Source organism: Corapipo altera, unplaced genomic scaffold, assembly GCF_003945725.1.
Source record: "Corapipo altera isolate COAL_440 unplaced genomic scaffold, ASM394572v1 45, whole genome shotgun sequence".
Lineage (NCBI taxonomy): Eukaryota > Metazoa > Chordata > Aves > Passeriformes > Pipridae > Corapipo > Corapipo altera.
Window position 1 is genome coordinate 18,870,468 of NW_020884877.1, and position 22,183 is coordinate 18,892,650.

General features: G+C 57.9%; 1 protein-coding gene and 1 non-coding gene across 2 annotated transcripts; both read right to left on the bottom strand.

The window, feature by feature from the left end:
- Positions 1-1,887: 1,887 nt before the first annotated feature.
- WNT10A (Wnt family member 10A) lies at positions 1,888-18,481 on the bottom strand. The gene is made up of 4 exons (XM_027637189.1): positions 18,423-18,481; positions 15,410-15,672; positions 7,121-7,497; positions 1,888-2,396 (listed from the first exon to the last, which is right to left on the bottom strand). Exons 1-4 carry the CDS (start codon positions 18,479-18,481, stop codon positions 1,929-1,931), a joined length of 1,167 nt encoding a protein of 388 aa, XP_027492990.1. The 3' UTR covers positions 1,888-1,928.
- TRNAV-GAC lies at positions 4,807-4,879 on the bottom strand. The gene has a single exon. It is a non-coding gene; the product is annotated as a tRNA-Val (tRNA).
- Positions 18,482-22,183: the final 3,702 nt, after the last annotated feature.

Below are 22,183 nucleotides of genomic sequence, written 5' to 3' on the forward strand. Positions count from 1 at the left end.
GAGGGGTTTGGCCAGCCTGAGAGGGAGGGGGACATCATGGGCTTCAACTAGTGCTTGGGGCAAAGACCAAAAGGCAAAGGTCTTGAGGATTTGGAAAAAGGGCCCTGATGCTGGAGATGGATAATGGAGATGGAAAAGCAGGACCTCAGAAGGGAAAATGAACTGCTGGACTATGCCCTGTCAGACCAAATTCCCCCTGTGGGAACAACATTGCTTTCATGCTCCACAAGCCTGGATACCCCAAACCCCAAGCTGAGATCCTGGCTTTGCAACGTCACCAGCCAAAGGTCTTTGCTGCAGGGAGCCACTGGGGTGATCAGTTGTCATGCTGTCCCTGCTGAGCAGGCAGACAGAGCCACAAAGGTGCCACAAGGTCACTGGAGCTGGACTTCCCTCCAGCACCTCCAGTATCCTCCTCTTTTCCTCAGCCCCTAAAACACAGCTGGCTCCAGAAGCAAGGACCCCATCCACTTTGTCCCTCCTGGAAGAGCAAAACCAGCCCTCCTGCCCAGGGGTGGCAACGTGCAGTGCATCTGTCCCAGCTGATCCAGCCCCGGCTGCCTGTGGAAGCGTTATGAAATGAGGACACAGGCCACTCCCTGCTGGGCCTGGGGCGCTCTCTTCCTTTCAGCCTGGTATTTTCCTTCTTGATTTAGTTTTTTTTTTAATTCACTTCTATTTTTTTTTTGTGTAGCCCCAAGGGGTGCGCAGCCGTGGGAGGAGCGGGGAAGTTATCAGCCAGGAGATAGCAGCAGCATGATTCACTGCCTGGCCCCTGCAGGCTGCTGCAGCCGGATGGGTGCCCTCCCCACCACCGCAGCAAACTGCCATTTGTGGACCCCCATTGTCTGGCCCACCCTTACTGGCTTCCCCTCTCCCTGCTCTCCTGCCCCACCATCCCTCCCCCGGAGGGCACAGCCCCCAGCCCCAGTATGGTCATGGGCATGGGGGCAACAGCCAGGATTCCCATGGGATTGATGGGGTCCATGCATCCAACTGGGCAGGAGCCTCCCAGCAGCCACCCTGCAAGGGTTTGGTGCCCCTCCAGGGGGTCCCCACCTCCTGCCAGTCTACAAACAGCTAATAGGGTGGTTATTATGGATGGCAGCAGAGCACCAGGAAGAAAACCCAGACAAGTAGGTCAGCAGCACTGAGGGTCCCCCTCCATCCTTCTGTCACCCTACAGGAGTAGAGAGCCCTGGGCAGCAGGAAGAGCAGGGTCTGCACCCCAAAATAACCTGTGCTGTCTCCAATCCACTTTTATTCACAATCAGAAAATAACTTACCATATAATAACACAGACACACACAGCACAGCCCCAGGCACCCTCCACTCCAGCCACAATGCTACGGCCCAAGCAAGCCCAGGCTCTGCCCGGGTAGAGGCGAGCCCCAGCCCGGGAAGTTGTGCCCCCTCTCCATCCCGTGGGATGCTCCACCCCCATCCTGCTCAGAGCACAGCCTCGCATGTGGTTAGAGGAACTTGTGCACAGTGCTAGTATGTGTGTCGTCCCCCCACCCTATTTCCCTCCCACCCTGGGCTCCCCATGCCCTGCTATCCCCCATCCCACCCTGCTGCATGCCGCTGGGTGCCAGCGGGCACTCCCCCACCCCCATGCCCCCCCTCCGCCCCCCCGAGTGGTGCTGGTGTCGGCGGTCTGTACAGCATGGCCGTGCGCTCCCCGGGCTGGGAGCCTTGGTGCTCTTGTGTGGGGCTGGGGGGGCAGCGGGCAGCCCTGCCCTCCCCAGGTGACAACAAAGTGCTGATTTAGGAGGGTGCTGAGCATCTCCTCTCCTGCTCCCTTGAAGCCGAGGGAAGCAGGTATTGCAGCTCCACCATCCCCCAGCGCCAATCCTTGTCTCCCTCCCCTGGCGCAGGCAGGCGTGCTTGTCCCTGGCACCCTGGGGTGGGCACCCATTCCTGCCCGGCTACTTGCAGACACTGACCCACTCGGTGATACGACATTCCTCGCAGGCCACGAAGCAGCACCAGTGGAACTTGCAGTTGCAGCGCTCACTGCGTGTCTGCCGCAGGATGTTGTGCCCGCGGCCGCAGCACAGGCTCTCACAGTTGTCCATGCCCGGGCTGGTCTTGTTGCACAGGCGCCCTTGGGTGCCCAAGGAGTCCAGGGCTGGTTCCCGCTCGCAGAAGTCGGGTGACTTCTCAAAGTAAACCAGCTCGCTGATGCCAGCCCGGCGGCGATGCCGAGCATGGCCTGGCTCCAGCTGCCCGGCATTCCGGTTGTGAGGCCGGATGAGAGTGGCCCCGTAGAAGCGGTCCTTGAGCAGGGACCCCACCAGGCGAAACTCGGGTGTCACCTGCCAGCACGTCTTCAGCTGGCAGCTCCCTGAGGTACCGTGGCATTTGCACTTCCTCCTCATGTTGTCCATCACCACCTGGGCAGGGAAGGAAGGACAGAGGGGGTTAGCATGCATTTTTGGGACTGGAGAAGCTACCATGGAGCTCTGTGTGCGTTTGCACTATGGGAACATCAAGGCCTGGCATGAGCAGCCATCAGAGCTCTGGAACTGCAAAGCCAGTGAGGCTGCACCCTGTTGCTGTGCCCAGTGCAACTCATGTCCCACACCCTGTCCCTTCCCACCCTGGCAGTACCATCTGGCTTTTATGTTTCAGCAAGGGATTGGCACCTAAAGGACAAGGTGAGCTATTTGAGCACAGGGAGGAGAAGGAGCCTGAATTTCACTGTTGCTTAGCTCTGACAGCATCAACCTTATCCTGGACCCCAGTTAAAAGCCAGCGTGGCTGCATGTCTGCAGCCCCACTGGAACCCCCCAGTGCAAGGGTCTTCCACTCACCTCATTGCCAGTAGCACTGCAAGGAGAGCAGGTGAGAGGGATTCCCTCACCTCCCCAGGGCTTTCCTCCCATAAAACCCTTGTTCCAGGAGTCCTGGGAGCAGCTCCATTTTTAGCTCTTGCTTGCTTTCTGGCTTTCCAACCCTGGCCGCAGCGCCACAGAGGCTGAGGCACTGCCTCCCACCACCACCCAAATTCCAAGGAGGGATCAGAGATGCTCACAGCCTTGACTTGTGGTTTGTAGAGGCTGCAGTGAGGCCGATGCCATACATCCACCTCCTGCAAAGGGCCCAGGGTGTGTGGGCTGGGCTGTGGCTGTGGTTTGGGCTGGCCAGAGAGAGGAGCTCAAGCAGGGGCCAGAGGCTAGTGTGGTGGTTAAGGAGTTCCTTGGGCTCCCTGGGCAATACTGCTGAGCCCCCAGGCTGCATGCTGGAGTCCCCCTAAATCTACCATCCCTACAAGTGTGGCCAAACCATCAATCTCCAGGGGCAGGTCATGGTCACACATCCTCACACAGCCTGGAAAGAGGCAGTTTATAATGTCCTCTGCTCTGTCCCAATAAGGTTGCCTGCTGGGCTGTGTACCCCCATATCCATGTGCTTACACAGGCTTCAGCAAGTCCCTTTCTCATGCGGACATCCAAACACCACTAGGAGCTCAGCTGGGGCTTGCAGACTATCACAGGCTGATCCCCCCACCCAGGGCTATGCTCTGGGGCTGAGGGGATTCCAGGGGACACGTGGCCTTGCCCAAGGTCCTGTTCCCACAATGCCAGTCCTGCCCAGCCACCCGGCTTCATGCCTGCCACATGCTGCCTGTTCCTGCCTCCTCCTTGAGGGAGACGTGTTCCAGGAGTGCCTTGTTTTGGTAGGGGTAAGTAGTTTTTATTCCTTGTTTTCTTGTTTTTGAGTAAATCTCCCTGTTGCTAAGCACTTATGGTAATGAAGGCAGGTCAGGGAAACATGCCTGGAGCTCAGGGCACATGGTGGAAAGGTCTGGGCTGGGCTGGAGTTTGGCTTTCATCCTGCTGAGAGTCCTGTCTCCTGCTGGGAAGAGCCTCCACCTCACAGGTAATGAGCTGCCTGGCCTCTCCACCATGTCCCGGGTGTGCCAGCCAGAACACCAGCTGCTAGCTACCATCCCTGTCACCATCCATGGGAACACATTGACACTGGCACCCCATCCTTTCCCACATTCCTTCCCTGCTGCATTGGCTGGACCAGGAAAATTCTGCATATAGGGCTGTGGCTGGCATGGTCACCACTGGGATGGAGAGGACGGTGGTGTGACAGCTGGACAGGGACTCATTTGGTTGCAGCAGGGGCTGGAAAAGGTGGCATGTGTGTGCAATTGCCATCACCTAAGACATCACCCAAGTATCCCAAACCCCAGCACCACAATACCCATCCATCCCTGACCAGCGACAGTTTATTCTCTCCCTCCTGTACAGGTAGTGCAGAGGGGACAGGACCCTGACACAGCTGGGATATCCAAGAAGCACCCATCTAAGACTTGGTCCCATGCTTTTGCCATTGGATCTTCTCCATGCACCCCTACCCGGCCACGTCCTTTCCCTGTCTCATAGACACCCAGGTTTGGCACATGCCTGGACTCGCTGGTGCTTTCTTTCGCACATTCCCAGCTCCTCCCAGACACGCTCATAAGAGCTTTATCGTAGTCTTTGTTGTGAGGGTAATGGGTAGTTCCTGGCTTCCTTTCATCCTCTCTCCCTCTCTGATCTGGTGAGCTAGAAGGACCTGCAAAGTCTCTTTCACACTCCTGCTGATCTTTGCTGGGGAGCTTGCTCCCTTTCAGAGATGCAGGACTCCCATCTCATCTTGTGTTGGACCAATAGTTGTATCAGGGCTTCCTATTCCAAGTCAAGACCAAGGTGACCCTTGCCACTATCAGAGGATGCTGCACATCCCCTGCAGCTGCAATCCACTCCCCAGCTTCATAGCTGGATGCAAATAAAAGGAAAAGAATCTGGATGTTTCTGCCTGGTTTCGAACCAGGGACCTTCCGCGTGTCAGGCGAACGTGATAACCACTACACTACAGAAACCCACATCTCATAATGTCTGGATGCAACCATTCATGGAATTGTCACCTCCCTCCAGCACTGCAGTGTCTGAAGTGGGAGACAGGCTCACCCATGGGCAGAGTACCCTTGGGACACATGGCAACCACAGAGAGGATGCTCAGAATCAGTGAGATGCTGGAGAGCTCTGGTTCTGCAGCTACTTAGTGCATGGAGACGGATGGTGCATGGCAGGGTACGACACAAGCATCCACATCACTGTCTGCTAAAGGGATTCAGGCCTAAGGACTTGGAAGGGAGGCCCACAGAGCTGCTGCATGCAGCACAGCTATTCCTTTCCTGGGAAATCCCAGCAGAGTGCTCCTTATTACAGCAGAAAGACTGGTCCTAGGACTGAGGGGGGCTTGGGTGGGTGTGGGACCCACAGCATTGCTAAAAGAGCGGGTGAGGAGCTGGAGAACCCTTCCCCAGGCAATACAGAAGGCCAGGACCAGCCCTGGCAATAATCATGGCACCAACAGGCACAGACTAGGCACAGCATCATCTCATTTTCCAATGCCTGGCACCCACAGCCATCACAACCCAACTTGCACATGGCTCATACCCTCATCTCAGCAAGGTCCCTAAGCTGGGCACCCTGTCCAGACATTGCTTCCCCACCTGCACCGGTACCATTCCCTTCTTTATTCCTTCAGTCCCACTCTGCCTCTGCTTCTAGCTCCCAGGCTTCTTCCATCAGTCCAGCTCTTGTCTCTGAAGCCACTAAGAGCTGACATTGCCAATCCCATGCCTGCCTGCCCTTGGGGACAAGCAGACCCCAGGCATTTTTGCTGTTGCTGGATCCCAGAGGAAACATTTCGTGACATACTGCTAGAAGAAATATTCCTCTCTCACCTTCCCTTCCTTCTTCAGGGGCCTGTATCATTTCCCTTGGGAAACAGGCAACACAGACCACAAATGTCTGAGCACTGCCAGGAGTCCCAGAGATCTGGTGCATGCGGAGATGCAAGGGAGTCAGGATGAGCGCTGGAGTCAGAACTGGAATGGGGTCTTGCCCAGCTTGGGGCAGAGCAGCCTGCAGAGGATTTAGCTGCATAAGACTGAGTGAGCCTTCACCACACACAAGCAAAAAAAGCCAAACAAGACAAAAGCTTCTGCTTTCCCCAAGCATTTACAGCTTGGCCAAACTGGGATGGCTTCTCCAGGGTGGTAAAGCTCAGCTCCAGCACCAGGGAAGGGCACACATCAAAGTCCGGCTCTGCAGCATCATAGCTGCCTTCAAACATGTTGAAAACAAGAGGCACATCCAAATGTCTGAGCCATCCCAAGGAAACACTCCCTGTGGAATTCTGATCTTTAATTATTTATTCATGCAGCCACTACACAGCCCCCTGCACTGCCCTGGCAGCATGTGGCTGGGGTCTTGGGGACAAGTGTCCTGCTAGATTCATGGGATGGGGTCCCCCAGGCTCCTGCTGGGAGCAAAGACAGTCAGGGAAATGCAGCCATCCTCCCAGCCCCTCTTGCCTGCATGCTTCTTGGCTCCAGTGTAGTCTGCTTTTAAATATCAGCTTCCAGACAGAGTGAGGTACTAATTAGTACCTTTAACAAGACCTGACATCATAAGAATGGAGGGGAGGCTGTCCTGCTTGCCTGGACAGGCTCCAGCACCCCTCTAGATCTGGAGGATGAGGCTGTGGGCTGTCACCTCTGCTCCCAAGGGGATGCTGCATTTCCCAGTTGGTATAGACGCCCACTGCCCGGCTCAATCTTACTCACATCTGCCTCCTCAGGACCCCAACTCTCTTTCTGGAGGCCGAGACGTGGGTAGGTGCTACAGAATCTGTGCTGTGTCCCCATGATGCCAGTGACTTTTTCCTCCCTGTTTTTAGCTCCCTTCCGCTGCAGTGCCTGAGAGGCAGGAGCTGGAATCATTGCTGTGCCATCCCAGGAGCACCACTGCAGCACAGGCAGGTGACAGTGGCCTGGGACAGTGTCCCTTGGCAAGGGGACAGCAGCAATGCTCATAGATACCTTTCCCAGCAGAGATGCTCGACAGACATCTCTTTGCAGCCCTACCCCTCAAAGGGCATCACTGCCTTTGCTTTGGGCAAAACTGGGGAGAGAGTGTGCCTTGGGGGAAATCCCAGCCTCATGTGTGTCCCACGGCAGCCAGCATGAGCCCCTCACAGCCCTTCCACACATGTCCTGAGGACCCTGTTCCCACCACCATCTCCCCACAACTCTCCCCATTGTTCCACTCACCTGCCGGCCCACACGGTTGTTGTGCAACCGCATGCGAGAGTGGATGTCCCTGTAGGTTTCCCGGGAATCGAGGAAATCCTTGGAAAACTTCTCCCCATAGTCTATGTCAGGGCTGCACCCTCCCCATTCCCAGGAGTCCTGGAGGCCAGGGGTCTCTGCCGGCATGTGCTCCATGTGCACTCCATGCACCATGCCTTTGCCACGGTTCATGGCTTCCAGCTGGAGACGATGCAGCTTGCGCCGAAAAGCCTCCTCATCACCTCGGCGCTTCTGGTCACAGCCACAGGCCTGCAGCTTCCCGAGGGCACAGGCATTGGATACAGCGTGCACCACACCAGCGGCAGCAATGGCGTAGGCAAAAGCGCTCTCTCGAAAGCCTGCAAGGAAGGAGAGAGTGGGGCTCAGGCTGGGTGGCATGACCCCCGTAGGGGGCTGGATGAGCTCAGCATCATGCTGGGGTGTAAGGAGTCAGAGGTTCAGCTTGTGTCTTGGTTTTTCCTGATGCACCAGCTTCCACCTGGAACATAAGTGAATCCCCACCCTGTGCTCTCCAGCCCCATCCCCGCCAGGACACACTGCTGCCCTGAAGCCCAGCCCTGCTCCAGCTGGGACCCCAGCTTCCACCATCACCCTACTTTCACATCGCCCCAGGAGATGCCACCACAGTGTTGCTCAGGCATCAGTGTCATGGCTCTGAGGCAGTACCTCCTCCCCACTCCACTCAGAGTTTCCTACTACATTAAATATAATGCTGGCCGAGGAATACTTCTGCTGAGGAACGGGCCATTTTTGCTTACTAGCAGAGTGCAGCTCAGGCAGTAACAGGAGCAGGCAGCACTGCTTGTCCAGCCCCATTCGTCTGTCCATGTCCCTTCCCTCCCTGAGCCCCGCCAGCTCCCACAAGAAGCTCTAAATGTGATACCACGGTGGAAAAAAAATAAGCATCCCTAGTCAGTTAGAGCATGCCATGACCACATCATGCACTGCCAGGGCCGGCAGCTGGTTGTCATTAAACGCTGGGGGAGCTAGGATGTCCACAAGCGTCATTAGCTGGGAATGGGGCAGATGGGGACAGGGACAGATCCCAGAGAAGGGGCTCCATGGTGCTCTGTGGGGTTGCGAGCTGGGCTGCCTGAGGATCTCTTGGCTTCACTGGAGTCAGGTGAAGACCCTCTCCTACCCGGGAATTTCTATTTCATTTGAAATGCAAAGTAATATTTTTGTTTGTAGTTCGCAGGCCAAGCGGGGAGCCTACAGTGCCCTTCGCTTTGGTGCACAGTGACCAGCCCCAGCACGAGGCAAGAAAGGAGGGAGAACCACATTTTGTGCTGTTGCTTCACACGTGAATAAATAAATAGCTGGAGCTCCCAGCCCCTCTCCCTCTGTTGGACAAGAGCAATTTGATCGGCCCTGGCTTTGCCACAGCTGAACAGATAATAGGTTTTGGGGCACTTTCTTTAGCAGATCCATGCCATCAAATGGGGGACTCGGTTGAGCACCCCAAAGCACAGATCCTGGGCAGGGACTCTGCCAGCTCCCTGCCTGCGCTGCGGAGTCAGGAGAGGTGAGAGCACAACCGCTCCCCGCCGCCGTCGCCCGTCCTTGGCAGCGCTCCCCATCACGCATGTCTCCTCCGTGGTTCGCTGCTGCCCGCTGAGCAAACACTATGATCTTATTAAAGGGAAATGAAATGCAGCTCGGAAACCTGCATTTAAAGTCATGCTGCTCTTTTGTGTGTTAATTTGACACTGGTGCATTTAAAAAATTAACGAGGCGCTGCTTAAAAGCCAGCAGGAGTCTCTCCCAGCTTCCCCTTGGTGTGGGACAAGCTTGCTCTCAGCCTTCCTCTTTCCATGCACAAGTTGAACAACATTTTTCAGCGGGCAGGTAATGGGGCTGCTGGTGCGTACACTGTGCCATGCAGCCTCCCTGGGGAGAGCTCTGGCAGGCAGCACCTGCAACACACCCACAGCGCTGTTAGAGCAGGAATGCCCACATCTGGGGAACTTCAGTCCCCAGGTGAGCAATGGAGGATGGAGAACCAGCACAGAAAGGTCTTCTTGATTCCCAAATCCTCCCCGTATCAGTTCTCTGACTCCACAATCTGGGCCCACTCCAGCCCTTCATAAGCCAATGGTGAGCACAGCCCAACTTGTCACTGCCACCCTGGTCGGCATCCCCAGCTCCTCGCACAGCTGGTGCACGGGGACAGAGGCAGCAAACCCTGCACCCAGCACAACACTCTCCTCTCAGCCCTGCCTTCCCGTTAGCCTCTTTCTCACACATTTCTCCAGCCTAACGAATAATTTCCCATGTGGCATCTCCTTAAAATCCCTTCTGGAGCCCAGACAGAAGCTCTACCCCACCCAGTCCGTCTAGCAAGCCCGTCTCCTTACAGGTAAAGAGGCCAGGTTCGTTTGGTGTCCTCCATGGCTGGGAAGACCCAGGTCAAGCTCCAGTCCTCCTTCCTCTACTGCTCTCCAACCATATGAGAGTTGATGGATGAGGCATGGGTCCTTGCCCTGGAGCTGCCATCCTCTAGGCTGTGACCAAGCGACAGACTGGCCCCCAGAGCACGACATCACAGCGTTCCAGGAGTCTTGTTCCCATCTTGCCATGGTCATTTCCCTGCTCAGTATCACTCTGCCTGGCCCTGCCACTCTTCCCTGCCTTCTCTGCCTTCTTCCCTCGCCTACTCTCATGGGGAGCTGTGAGAAAAGGGGAGGAGGTAGCTAAGGCAGCACTGGGACTACAGCAGCCATGACAGCATGGTTCTGCTTGGAGGTTCAGTTTAGATTCCTTGATCTACCCCAGCCACAGCAGAGACAGAGGATTGAAGCAAAGCAATGAGCAACATGGCTGCAGGTGACAACCACCAGCCTTGTGGGCTCAGTGAGGGTGGGAGCTTCCAGGAACCGCAGCTGAGAGCAGCATGTGGTAGCCAGCCCAGAGCCCTTTGGAGGGAGGCTTTCCAGCTACCCCAGCCACCTAAGATCTTGGCAGTGACTTTTGAGTCACCATATCCCTCCAGAGACCACAGAAGAGGTATAGCTGTGGGAGGAATTAGAAGTATTGATGCCACCCTGACACCACCACTGGCACCCAGCCTGCCATGTACTCAAAGGCCTGTGCTGGGCAAGGAGGACAAGTCTGAAATCCCAGCCTGAGGTCAAATCCCAAAGTGTCTTTCTTAGCAGGAGAAAGTTTTCCCTGTCAAGATGTGCCTAGGAGGTGGGGGGTCATTTAACAGGACCTCAAGTCTCAGCAGCATCGGCTCTGCCATGGTTGCTGCAGTTCCTCCATCTCTCATGTGGATGTGGGATGAAGGCTAGAGGGCTGGCTCAGGCACAGCTGTGGGCTACATGGTCTGGAGACCAGGAAGAGATGGAGTTGTGGCCTTCCTCTCACAGCTCACCATCACACCCAGGCAGCAACTCTCTCACAGCACCCATCACTGAGTGGGATCAAGGGAGCAGGAAGGACAGCTTCATCCAGACTCACCCTAGGGTACCCCAGGGATGCTCAGCTGTCCCCTTCATGGGCAGAACCCCCCAGGAATGGGGTGTAGCTGCCAGGAGCTGTGGGCATATCGCCCCAGCCCTGATATAAGGCAGAGGAGAGCTTCACTCGCCACCTCTTGTGAGTCCTGCCAAGACAGCCAGTCCCGACACGCTGCCTCTTCCCCAGCCCTGCTCCCTCCCCTCTCCCTAATTAAACTGCAGGTGAACCTGCCAGGGTCTGGCCCAGCACCAGGTGCTAAATGCCTCCCTGCAGATCCCGACTTGCCTCCCTGCACCTTCTTGAATGTGCCAGGGACAGCCCGCAGCCCTCACTCCTCGTTTGTCCATGGTGCTCTGAGCCAGCAGCCCTCTCCATTGTGCAGGGTGCAGGGAGCCAGGCCCAGCCCTGCATCCTCGGGAATGCTGCCCGGGCCCCAGGGTCTCACTTGCACCCATCAGTGGGGGGAAGGTCCAGGGAATGGGGGCACCCACAGGGATGAAGCCAAGCATCCAAAGCACCCACATGTGCTTTGGGGCCAGGTGGGCAAAGCCCTTGGCTTGCCCGGGGGTACACAAAATCCTGCCAGCAGCCCAGCTGCAGGTGCGCCAGGCCAGGCGCTGCGGTCTGCGGGCACTGGAGCTTGGCTGGGACTGTGCAGAGCTAGGTGCTGGGGTCCTGAGCTTGGCAGCATCTCCCTGGATAGCTGTAACAGCACCTGCCTCCCTCAGCACACAGGAAAGACTCCCCAAGCTCCATTTCACAGCTGGCTGGGTCACAGCACCTGGTGTTTCCAGCTTTGCAGGGAGTTCCCCACTCCTTGCTGTAAGAAATCAAGATTTGGCCACGGCCATGCAGACCTCTTGGCACCAGTGAGGCCTTCTAAGGTGGGCACAGGGCATGCAAGCATCACCCATCCCTCCAAAGGCTGCAGGAACCAAGAGATACCACACTCCAGAGCTGTGTCCCCTCCATCCATGTCCCCTCAAGGGCTTTCAAAGACATCCAGCCCCTCCATGAGGGTCCCATTTCTTTCAGAGCTCCATACAGCTCTGAAAGGTTGCAGGGAACAGCAACCTTTGGGATAGGTTGGGATAAGCAAAGGAGAATAGTCAGTCCCATAGCACACTTCAGACAGCCCCTGCCCGGCAGCCAGACAGTCCCAGCCCTGCTGGCATTGCACACGAATACGAGACAAGGACCCAGACTCAGTGACCCACCACCATCCACAGCTTGGTTTTTGGCAGGCAGCCAGACATGGTTCAGCCCAGCCAAGTCCCACAGTGCCTGACAGCCCACAGATGCTGTGGTGGGACCACATACGAGGAGCAACAGGCCATCCTTCCAGCGAGGTGGACACAATTGTGCTGCTCACCCTTAGAGCAGGAGCAGGGGACCTATCTCCATTGCCAGTGCAGATGCAGCCACCTGCCTCCACCTCACTGCTCCATCCTCCTACATCTTCTGGGGCCAGGGGAAGATGTCTCTGTCAACCAAGCCAGCACATGGAATGAGAGGGAGGTACAGCAGAGAGGGATGGGACCAGGGACAGCACTGGAGGGTGCTGGCAGGAGTGACAGTGTCAGAAAATGGGCAGGAGGGTGGTGAGTGCATAGGTAGCCATCTGAGAAGCCTGGAGAGACTGGACGAGTATTTGCAATAGCAATGTTGAGCCTGGATGCCCATGGAAGGGATGTTGGCCAAGGAGGATGGGGGTGCAGATGGCACTGGAGACTCAACAAAGGGCACAAGGGACATCCCATACCCCAAGGATGCAGCACCAAAAGACCAAACCTGAAAAACCCACAGACCATGGCAACTCTCAAAAGAACCCTGGCCCTGGCCTCTGTGAGAGCAGGGATGGTAAACTTCTGGGCACCCCTCTGCTTGCCCTCTGCTAACCTGTTGTTGGGCCTCACAGCTGCTGTTCCCTGCACCCCAGGGATGGCAGCATGTCCTTGCTGCCTCTGGCAGGTCTGTGCTCTGCCCAGGATGCTGTCAGCATCCCTGTCACCAGATATGCTGCCCAGAAGCCACTCCAGACGCTGAGCCCTATCCGATTTGAAGCCTCTCTGCTCCTTCCTGGCTCCTCAGGGCTTGCACTCAAACTTTTGGGATCAGCTCAGGGGGATGAGGAGACAGGCACTCATTTGCTATTGTTCTCTGCTCCATCCCCAGGGGATGAGCCCCCTGGATACTGGACAGAGTGTGGGACAGGCACCATAGGACAGCTTGGGACAGTGCTATGCCCTGCCCAGCTCATGCCCCTACTGGGGAAGATGTGAGAGATGCAGGAGGACGGGGCAGAGCTGGGGAGAGGAGCCAAGCGGGGAGAGTGGGAGGGAGAAGCCAGCTACAAATAATTTAAAGTGAGATTCATGCATGGCTGAACTGATGGCAGAAGAAGTGGGAAAAGGAATGAAAGATTAAAGGGGTCTGTCACTTCGGGTTACAAACAATGATCCTACAAGCACGTTGCGTTCCCAGGCACGGCAAGGATGGGGCAGGGCGCAGAGCAGAGACCTGGTCCCTGGGGGTCAGATGCATTAATGTCTATGGCAGAGTCTGCAACCCTCGCTTCCACCACTCGCCTCTCCTCCAGTACCAGGCTCCAGAGATGCATCCAGCATCCCTGCTCTGATGGCTGCATCTGTGACAGGCGGAGCTCAGAGCTCCAGCACTGTTATTGAGGGACACGAGTGGGCTGGAAGCAGGCAAGGCACCAGCTTCAAGGCTTGCTCCATGTCAGAATGGCTCTGACCAACTGCACGGGATAGCCTGCGTGCTTGGGGCTCATCCTGCACCCTTTGCTGCCAAAACAGGAGTGCCACGAGGTGCCTGTCTGCTCTGCTGCTCCAGCCTACCTCCATCCTTCCCTGCTACTGGGTGTTGGGTCTCCATTCCAGAGAATGGGATCCCACCAGTGTTGAGAGCCTGGGCTGAGCCATATCCAAGAACTCAGGACTGGTGCAAGAGTCCAGGGTCTGTGGAAGTCCCCACTCTCATCGGTCACAGCCCTGACAGCAGGAAGGACTGCAGTGGCACATAAGACACAAGTGAGATGCAAGTCACTGGCCCCCAGCAGCCAAGGTGGGCTGAGTGAGGGATGTAGGTCAATGCTCTCTGCTGCTGGTGCTTCTCACCCAGCTTGGTGGGAGCCAGAGCAAGGAAGCTTGACTGGGTGTGTAAGCAACTTGAGCCAGCAAGTCGATGTCTCCTGCCGCCCCGAGGAGACTAGAAGTGAACTGCATTCCTCAGAGGACCTGGAAATACCTCGATGCTTATCAGGGCTGACAGTCCCCACCCTCCCTGCCAGGCCCTAACCTGGGCACTGCTCACAAGGGAAGAGAAGCTGCCCTTCTCCAGGTACCAAGGTTCTGAGAGTGACCAGGGCTGCTCCATGGCAGGACCACAGCCATGATGCAACACATGCTCCAAGGTAGCATACTGTCCAGTGAGCCTGTCCAGGCTGCCCTGGACATGAGGGACCTTCAGACACCAAAATGCTTCTGTGCCCCCCTCTCCAGCCATCTCCCCACCTGCTACAGCCACCTATGGGCTCCTGTCACCACATCTCCTCAACAGCATGTAAGCCTCAAGCTGCCAATCTCTCTTCTGTGAGACTCTCCTTGTAGTCCCAGGGAAAGAAGATGTAGGATGTGGATGTTTAGAGAAGAGGGGATGGACACAACTCTGCTGGGCATTAAGCTAGAAGGCTCACAAAGCAGGTAAGTGAGCAGTTTCTTTGATAGTTTTCACCTTCCTTGGGACCTGGAGGAGTGATATGTGTGCTGGGAACCTTGCCTGCCCTCAGTACCCTACTGCATGCCACTGGTACCATATCATCCTCTCCCGCCCATGGTCTGAGACAATGGGCACTTAGAAGTGTGCTGAGGCCCAGGCTTCAAGAAAGGGTACTTAGGTGAGAAGATACATTCATGTCCTGTAAAAGAACCCATCAGGTCACAACCTTAATCTGCACCATGCAGGGCAGTCCTTCTGCATGCAGTCGGCTCCTGAGGGAAAGAGTATCAATCAGGGAGACTGAAAAAGGCAGAGCCAGCCATGACTGCAAGGGAGATGAGGAGACCATGGCACCAGGGCTTGGCAGAATGTGGAGAGCTAGGAGAGCTCTCCCCGCAGGGCAGCTTGGGCCTCTGTGGGAAGACAAGCCCCCAGGAAACCCTATATCCCTGCCCTCCTGTGTCACCATGCTTTAGGGTCCCACAAAACAGAGAGTCCTTAGCTCTCTCTGTTGGAGAGCCAACACAAGGCGAGGACTCCAGGGTGACAGGCTCACAGAGGTATGTCCCACTAGCATTCAGCTAGTGGCATTTCTGCTCACCATGACACACTGAAACACCGTACCTGGAGCAGGAATGAGCCGAGACGCTCAGTGTATCCACCAAATCAAATCCCAAAGCATGGCATCCACCTTCAGACCCACCAACTATGCTGCACACCCATGGCACTGCTCCAAACACCAGCCTGCTCCACAGGGGGAGAAGATGCCAGAAAGTGGTGGGGCCTGGAAGGAGCCTTAGGAGCAGCTGGGGCTGGTCAGGGAGGAGCATTTCAGGACAAGGGCCAACGCAGGCACAAAGGTGCATGGAGCAGCTTTGCACAGTGCAGTGGTCCTTGGTCTGTCAGACCCTGAGGTTTCTCTGCTTTCATCCATGGGGCCCGTGGGCCAAGGAAGAGCTGTGCAAGGGCCCATGGGGAGCCCATGTCAGCCCCCTCCCAAGAGCAGGGGCTGGACAGAGGGAGAGGAGGGGAGCCATCCAGCCTTACCTCTGCTGAAAATTATGCTCTCATACGGAATCTTGTTCTTGGTCTCAAGGCTGGAGCAGTTCCAGCGCTGGTCCCGGAACTGGTGCTGGCACTCATGGATGGCAATCTGGATACCCTGGATGGCCGAGGCGGTGACGTCAGGGTGGCGCACACACACCTCCAGCTGCCGCCGCGTCAGCCCCGGCAGGGTCAGGCACACCGTGTTGGCATTCAGCACTGGCTCCGATGGCAGCTTCAGGCCTAGGATCTCATTGGAGCAGGAGCTGGGAGGGAAAAGGACACTCTTGAGCTCAGAGCAAGCGATGTGTCAACCACTCATTTTTCCATTTGGGGAGGGGGAAAAGTTTGGGGGAGGACACACATGGAGAAGGGAGATACTACACAGGACAGACTGTGCTCACTGCCTCTAGGGAAGGCTGGGGAAACTCTGGGCACAACAGCAGCTCTGCCAGGCAGAGATGTCCCAGCAGCACTGGGGCTGCAATCCCTTCCAACCCCATGAGCACAGCCCAGGCATCCTGGCCGCCCGTGCCCAGCAGCAGCCAAATTTGGCCCTCCTGACTCTGGACCCCAGAATCTCCCAAGGCTGCACTCCCTCTGTGTGCTCCCCCAGGGATCTCCCACACTGGCCATGAAGTGCAGATTCTCAGGCACAGATTGCCCCAGCTCACCTTCCCTAGAAAGCATGGTTTTCCCCTGGGGAGAATCTAGAGACCCTGGAGTAGGAGGCTCATTCCAGGTCCAGCTCCATCCCTGTTGCTGGCTGATCTGCCCCCTGCATCTTCTGCATCCCCCACACACTGCTGGTCCTCCCAAGTGAGGTAAATAAAGGGACCAACCTCTTCCTTTCAGCTCAGAAGTGAAACCTGGAGCCAAGCACTGTGCAAAGTACCCTCAAGATCCCAGCAACAATCCCAAGTCCATCATCACATCCTAGCCCCATTGAACCCGATGCCAGTCGCCACAGAAGCACAGAGACCAGCAGATGGATAGGTGCAAGGAGAAGCACATGACTCGTGACAGGGGTGCAAGTACTTATACAAATAGAGAGGCTGCCTGGGGAAACATGAAAGAAGATGGAGTGTGGGTAGATGGGATGTGGGATGTGGGGAGACAAAGCATGTCCAGAGACAGATGCCTGGAGCTAAGACAGCAGTACACATGACAGATGGATACAGAGAAGGAAATGGTAGGAAGTGTTTGCCCAACTCCAGGGAATGGCTTGAAGGACCCTGGGATCAACAGAGTCCAAGCGGAGGACCCACAAAGCAAGCAGCAGGCAGCGGGATGCCAAGCAGTATCCAACAGCTTGCAGCAGGGTCCACTAGGAGCTTAGCACCACCCTGCTGCTTGCTCAGGACAGCTTGGTCCCTGCTGGGAGCTCTCTCCAGGAAGGGCTCCCTTTTCCCTGGGACAGTCAAGAGCTGGGTCCCTAGGAGGAGCAAGGAGCTTGAAGACCTCTGAACTTGGATTACAGAAACAAGACTTGGAGGAGCATGCTGGAGGAAGGACTGCAACTGCCAGGTCTTGGGGAGAAGGGTTACTCCCCCTCTGCTCCTTCAAATCCTGCAAACCTGGTGCAGGTGCATGGACAGAAGCAGCTGTCAAGAGTCAGGAGCTGAGTTCCCCAGCTCAGCACTCACCCAGCTCTGGAGGACGGGTTCAGCCCCAGGGTCCCTGCTGAATTACAGCTTGCTCAGGGGGAAAGAGAACTGTCAGGACCAGGGTGCTGCTTTCTCCAGCTTTCTAAGGGTGTTTATACCCATCCCACCACTTTCCTGGGTGGTATATAGGTCTACCCCAGTGCAAATCCACAGTGACTGCAACAGGAAGAGTCGAGGTGGAGCAAAGAGAGAGGAAGGGGGTGCCTCCCTCCCAAGCCCCTACACAGGAGAGGAAATCTGCCTGGCTTCCTGTGCTCATTCACACTGTCAAGCAAGCTCTGGCTGACATGAGATGCACAGCAGAGCACAGCTACCATCATCCCCAAGCCCAGAAGCTCCTGCCCCAAGCACTGCAAGGACCTTGTTCCCTGCCTGTCCTGAGCTAGAGACCGTGCCTGCCATCTTTTTCCAGGGCATCCTGGGATGGGGGGGGGGGGTGTTATGGTCCTTCTCCCTATTGTACTGCAGGGAAACTGAGGCAGGGGCCCCAGAGAGCAGAGGGCAAGTCCTTCTGCATTTTGCTCCACCCAGGGCTCAAGAGGGCCAGGGACCGGTAAGAAGCTGTCACTGTCACACTCAGGAGGACGCAGCGCTCCCCCAGCTCTCTTCCCCCTTGAAATCTGGATTTAAACTTGATTTCACGGTGACAAGCCCCCAGGTCACAGGCTGCAGCGGCTGCTGCTTTAATTAATACAAGTCCCAACGTTAACAAATTATATTTAAAGGGGCTAGAGGGAGGGGGAAGGGCGGGGGACACCCCCCCCAAACACACTCATATCAGCACCAGGGTTAACCCCTGGCTGCCTGCAGTGCACAAGTTTGGGAGCGGGACGAGGGGAGATGGAAACAGGCAGGGGTGGTGAGTGTTGGGGGACCATTTTCTGGAAAGCGAGCAGCCCCTTCTTATCCCCCCTCGCCTTTAGGATCGGCGGAGCCAGGGAGGGTACACAGGGCGATTCTGTGGGCACCGAACCCCACGGGAGTGACATCCCTGCCGACATCGCCCCATCCTCCGAGGTGAAGCGGGGAAACTGAGGCAGGCAGGGCGGGTGCTGGAGGAGCTCCGGCCGAGGAGGAAGGGAGACAGCGTCCCGGAATGGGGGAAGCCGCGCATCCCGCTGGCGCTCCGTCGGGACGGGGGAAGGCGGAGGGGGAGCAGCGGTCCTGACAGCGCCTTGAGCAGGGAGCCGCCACCGTGCGGGGCCGGGCCGGGGCGGCAGGACCCCCCCGGAGCACCATGGGCAGACCGCCCCCGGTGCGGGACTGGGCGCGGCGGCTTCCCGGCGCCCTTCCCGTGGGGCCGGGGCGCTCGGCGGCGGGGCTGGGGATGGGGGGGGTGCAGCTCCTACCTGGGTACCCAGAGGCTGAGCAGCAGCGAGCAGAGTCCGTGGGCCAGGGCCGGGCGCATCTTCGCTGGGGCAGCGGCTGTGCGGGCTGCGGGCGGGCGGGCGCCTTTGGGGCAGGGGCGGCGGGGCTCGGCGCTGCTCTCTGCCCGCTTTGTTTGTTGTGGGTTGTTTGCTTGTTTGTGTTTTCCCCTCTCCTCCCTCTCACTGGCTCCCTGCGCGCCGGGGCTCGGCTCGCCGGGGCGGCTCTGCCATCCTCCCGGGATGCCCCCCCCGCCTCCCGCCGCCCCGGCGCCCTCCGAGCCCGACGAGGGCTGCGCGCCCCCCGCCCTGCCCGCCACCGCCCCGCCGCGCACAGCCCCCCGGCTCAGCCCCCCATGGCGGGACGCACCGGGGGGCCGGGGGGGCCCTCGGCCCGCGGGGTGCTCTCCCCCGCCGCTCCCCAGGGCGCCCCGGGGCTCCGGGGCCGCGGCGAGCGTGGGCAGGGCTCGCCGGGCGAGCGGCTCCGCGGCTCCCGCGGAGCCCGCAGGCACATGGGGAGCCGCGGCCCCCCCGCCGCCCCCCGCCGCCGGTGTCGCCGAGCCGCCGGCAGAGCGGGCAGGGTCGCGGACGGAGCGCCCCGGGAGCGCTGGGCGCGGAGCGGCGGCGGCAGCGGCTCTGCCTGGGATCGCGCTGCGCCGAGCATTACTCAGCGCCCGGAGCCCGAGTCCCGACACGTCCAGACAGGAGCCCGCGGGGGAAGGACGGGGCAGAGGGTGGCAGCGGGGCGGGGAGCCGGCGTGTCGCACGCAGCCTGCCGGGGAGGGAGCGGGCGGCGGGGGGGCGAGCGGGCACGGGCGGCGGGAGAGTGGGCGCGGGGCGGGGGGCACGGTGTGTGGGGTAAGCGTGCACAGCGCGGAGAAGTGTGTGTGGTGGGTGTGCTCAGCGTGGAGGGGTGTGTGCGCGGTGTAGGACAAGTGTTCGTGGCGGGGGGTGAGCATATGCGGCGTGGGTCTGGAGCGCGGGGAGAGGTGAGTGTATGTGGCCCGGGGGCAAGTGTGCACAGTGTGGGGGACTGTGCGTGGGGTGTGAGGTGAGTTTGCACGGTGTGGGAGCATGTTAGTGAGGACTTGAGGGAGTGCATGCAGCTTGGGGGAGTGCTCTCAGGGCATGGGAGAAGGGTGCTGTGGGCGTGGGGTGAATGTGCACAAAGAAGTGGAGTGTGCGGAGAGTGCAGGTGAATGTGCATGGCACATGGCATGGGATAAGCATACACCAGCTGCGGAGTGAATGTGCACAGTGTGAGTGTGCACCGAGTGTGGGTGAGTGCCCGAGGTGTATGGCATGTGTGAGTGTGCAGGGGGACATGGGTGAGTATGCACAGGATGCGTGAACGTGTGGGACCCTTGTACGCAAGCACAGTGAGAATACATTGCATGGGTGAGTGAGCACGGCAGAGTGAGGGTGCATGGCGTGTGATGTGTGCGTGGTGTGGGGTTAGTGTACAGGGCCTGGGTGTGAGTGAGCAGGCACTAGGTATGGAGGGAGGGTGCATGGCATGGGGTGAGTGTGCATAGTGCAGTGAGTGTGCATGGAGTACAGAGAGTGAGAGGTGAGTGTGAGCATGCGTTGAGTATGGAGAGTATGACTCTGCCCAACACAACGCAAATGTGCAATGGGTGTAAGGCAAGTGTGTGCGGTGTGGTTGAGTGTGGACAGTGTGGATTGAGTATGGTTGAGGCATAGGGTGAAGAGGCAGGGTATAGGGGCATAGGGTGTGCATGGGTGATGGAGAGAGTGCATGTGGTGTGAGGTGTTTGGGGAGTTAGTGTACATGGGGCATGGAGTGAGTGAGCACTGGGAGAGGGCTGTGCATAGCATGGGGTATGTAAGGAGTGGAGATGGGTGTGCCAGTGGTGTCGAGTGTGCAGGGAATGCTGAGGGTGCATAGAGGTATCAAGGTATGGACATGGGGGCTCGGGGTGCTGGCACACACTGCAGGTGTTCAGGAAGGCTTCTTTGGCAGTGTGAGGCATGTGGGTGCCTGTCAGTGTGCACAGGAGTGTGTGAGCATGAGTGGCATGTGCTGGGGGCATGGAGAATGGCTGTGTACATCCCATGGATGTGCCAGCCCCTTTTTGGGTTCCTCCAGCCCGGTGCCAGGGGAGTAATGCTGTCCGTGGAGGAGCTCTGGCTTCCCTTGAGAGGGTGACCAAGTGCTGCCCACGAGCCCTCCCAGGCTGGGCAGGCAGTTTGTGCCCACCTCCTTGGCACTGTCATTTTAACATTCAGGCACCCCTGATGGGGTCCTGATGGTCTTTCATCTGGGAGCTGTGCAGTGGCCTTGCAGGTTGTCCCTGTGTCCTCCTGCTGGTTCCCTGGGGACGGGAGGGTGGCCCTGGAAAAGCCCAGGGTAACTGAGTTCTCAGCGAACACTGTCTACCCCAATGAAACCTCTTCCCAGTCATGGGGATACTTGGTGTCCCCTTAGTTTGAGTGCCCACCCTGGGACTAGGGGGGCTCCACCTGGGCACCAGTGGCTGGGAGATGGCAGGCAGTGCCCTTGCAGGTCCTGCTATCCCCAGCCACCACAGCCCACACCAGGCCAGTGTTCTTGTCATAAGCAGCCGAGTGGCAGCTCAGAAGGCACTCTCACACAGCAGGTACCATGCATCTCCCCACTGGCACAGCAGTGCTGGCAGGGGCTGCCATCTCTGCTCATGTGCTGGTTCTTGTTTGCACTGGGAAGGAAAATGTGCTTCCTCTTGGAAATCCATTGCAGTCTGGGGCTGGGCCCAAAGACTGTGCTTTTCCCCCCTAGGACTCTGTGGCATCACCATGGAGGTTCCTTTTGCAGTCATGGAGCTGATGGCTGTTCTCCTCTCCCCAGCTCTGCTCCTGAGTGGGTTTAGCCTGTGGGCAGGTATGGGAACTGGTACAGAGCCAGCATCTACCTTCCCTTTTCTTGCCCACACAGCAGGAGGGGGGGCACAGAACCTTGTCCCTTGTGCAATACCCTGAGGATACAGAGGGATCCCTTGCACAGCATCGCCCCAGCACTTACCACTTCCTCCATAGCTCCTGCCCTCCGGGATCCCCCCAGCACCCAGCAGGTGATGTGGGGTATCCCACAGGAGTTTGGTAGTGCTGTCAGGACACCTCTCAGTCACCTGCCATCGAAGGGGGCAGAGGATGCCTCTCCCCTTGCTGCAGACTGCTGATGGGAGGTGCGGTGTCAGGTCTGGGCAGAGCACACCAGGGGACTTGTGGGGGTGGCACACAGTGGTCCCTAACATACGGGTCATTGGTCCTGCCCTCCCTACTTCCTCCCACTCAAGAGCTGACTCCTGTTTGGTTTTCCCTTTGCACCCTGGTAAAAGGGGTACATCCTGTATGCCCTCTTAGCAGATGCGGTAGGGCAGAGGAGCACCCCCCTCTTCCAGGCAGCTCCCTGGCTCAGGTGTCCCTAGCAGGTCCTCAGCACCCCATGCTTTCTTGGGCCACCCCAGGGATTACACCCAGGCATGTGCTTCCCTTGTCCTGTACCCACCATAGGGTGCTCTGGTGGATACTTTTGGGGGTCCCCTGGTGGATACTTTTGGGGTGAAAGCAGGGCACCTTCCCACCAGAAGCTCCTTCCATGTGGGAAGGGACCCTAGCTTCCAGGCTTCAGAAGCGCAGATGTTTATACGTTTTTTAGGATCCTGTGCACAAATAAATGCCAAGAAAAATCAGAGGAGAAATGCTTTCATCTTCCTCCAGCCCTTAATGACATAATCGCTTCCAAG

Excerpts from the sequence above, each read along its gene's own strand:
- WNT10A (XM_027637189.1), bottom strand. The coding sequence starts at position 18,481 with ATGCGCCCGGCCCTGGCCCACGGACTCTGCTCGCTGCTGCTCAGCCTC. Across the intron at positions 15,673-18,422 it reads CTCAGCCTCTGGGTACCCAG|CTCCTGCTCCAATGAGATCC; the intron begins GTAGGAGCTGCA and ends TTTCCCTCCCAG. Across the intron at positions 2,397-7,120 it reads ACAACCGTGTGGGCCGGCAG|GTGGTGATGGACAACATGAG; the intron begins GTGAGTGGAACA and ends TTCCCTGCCCAG.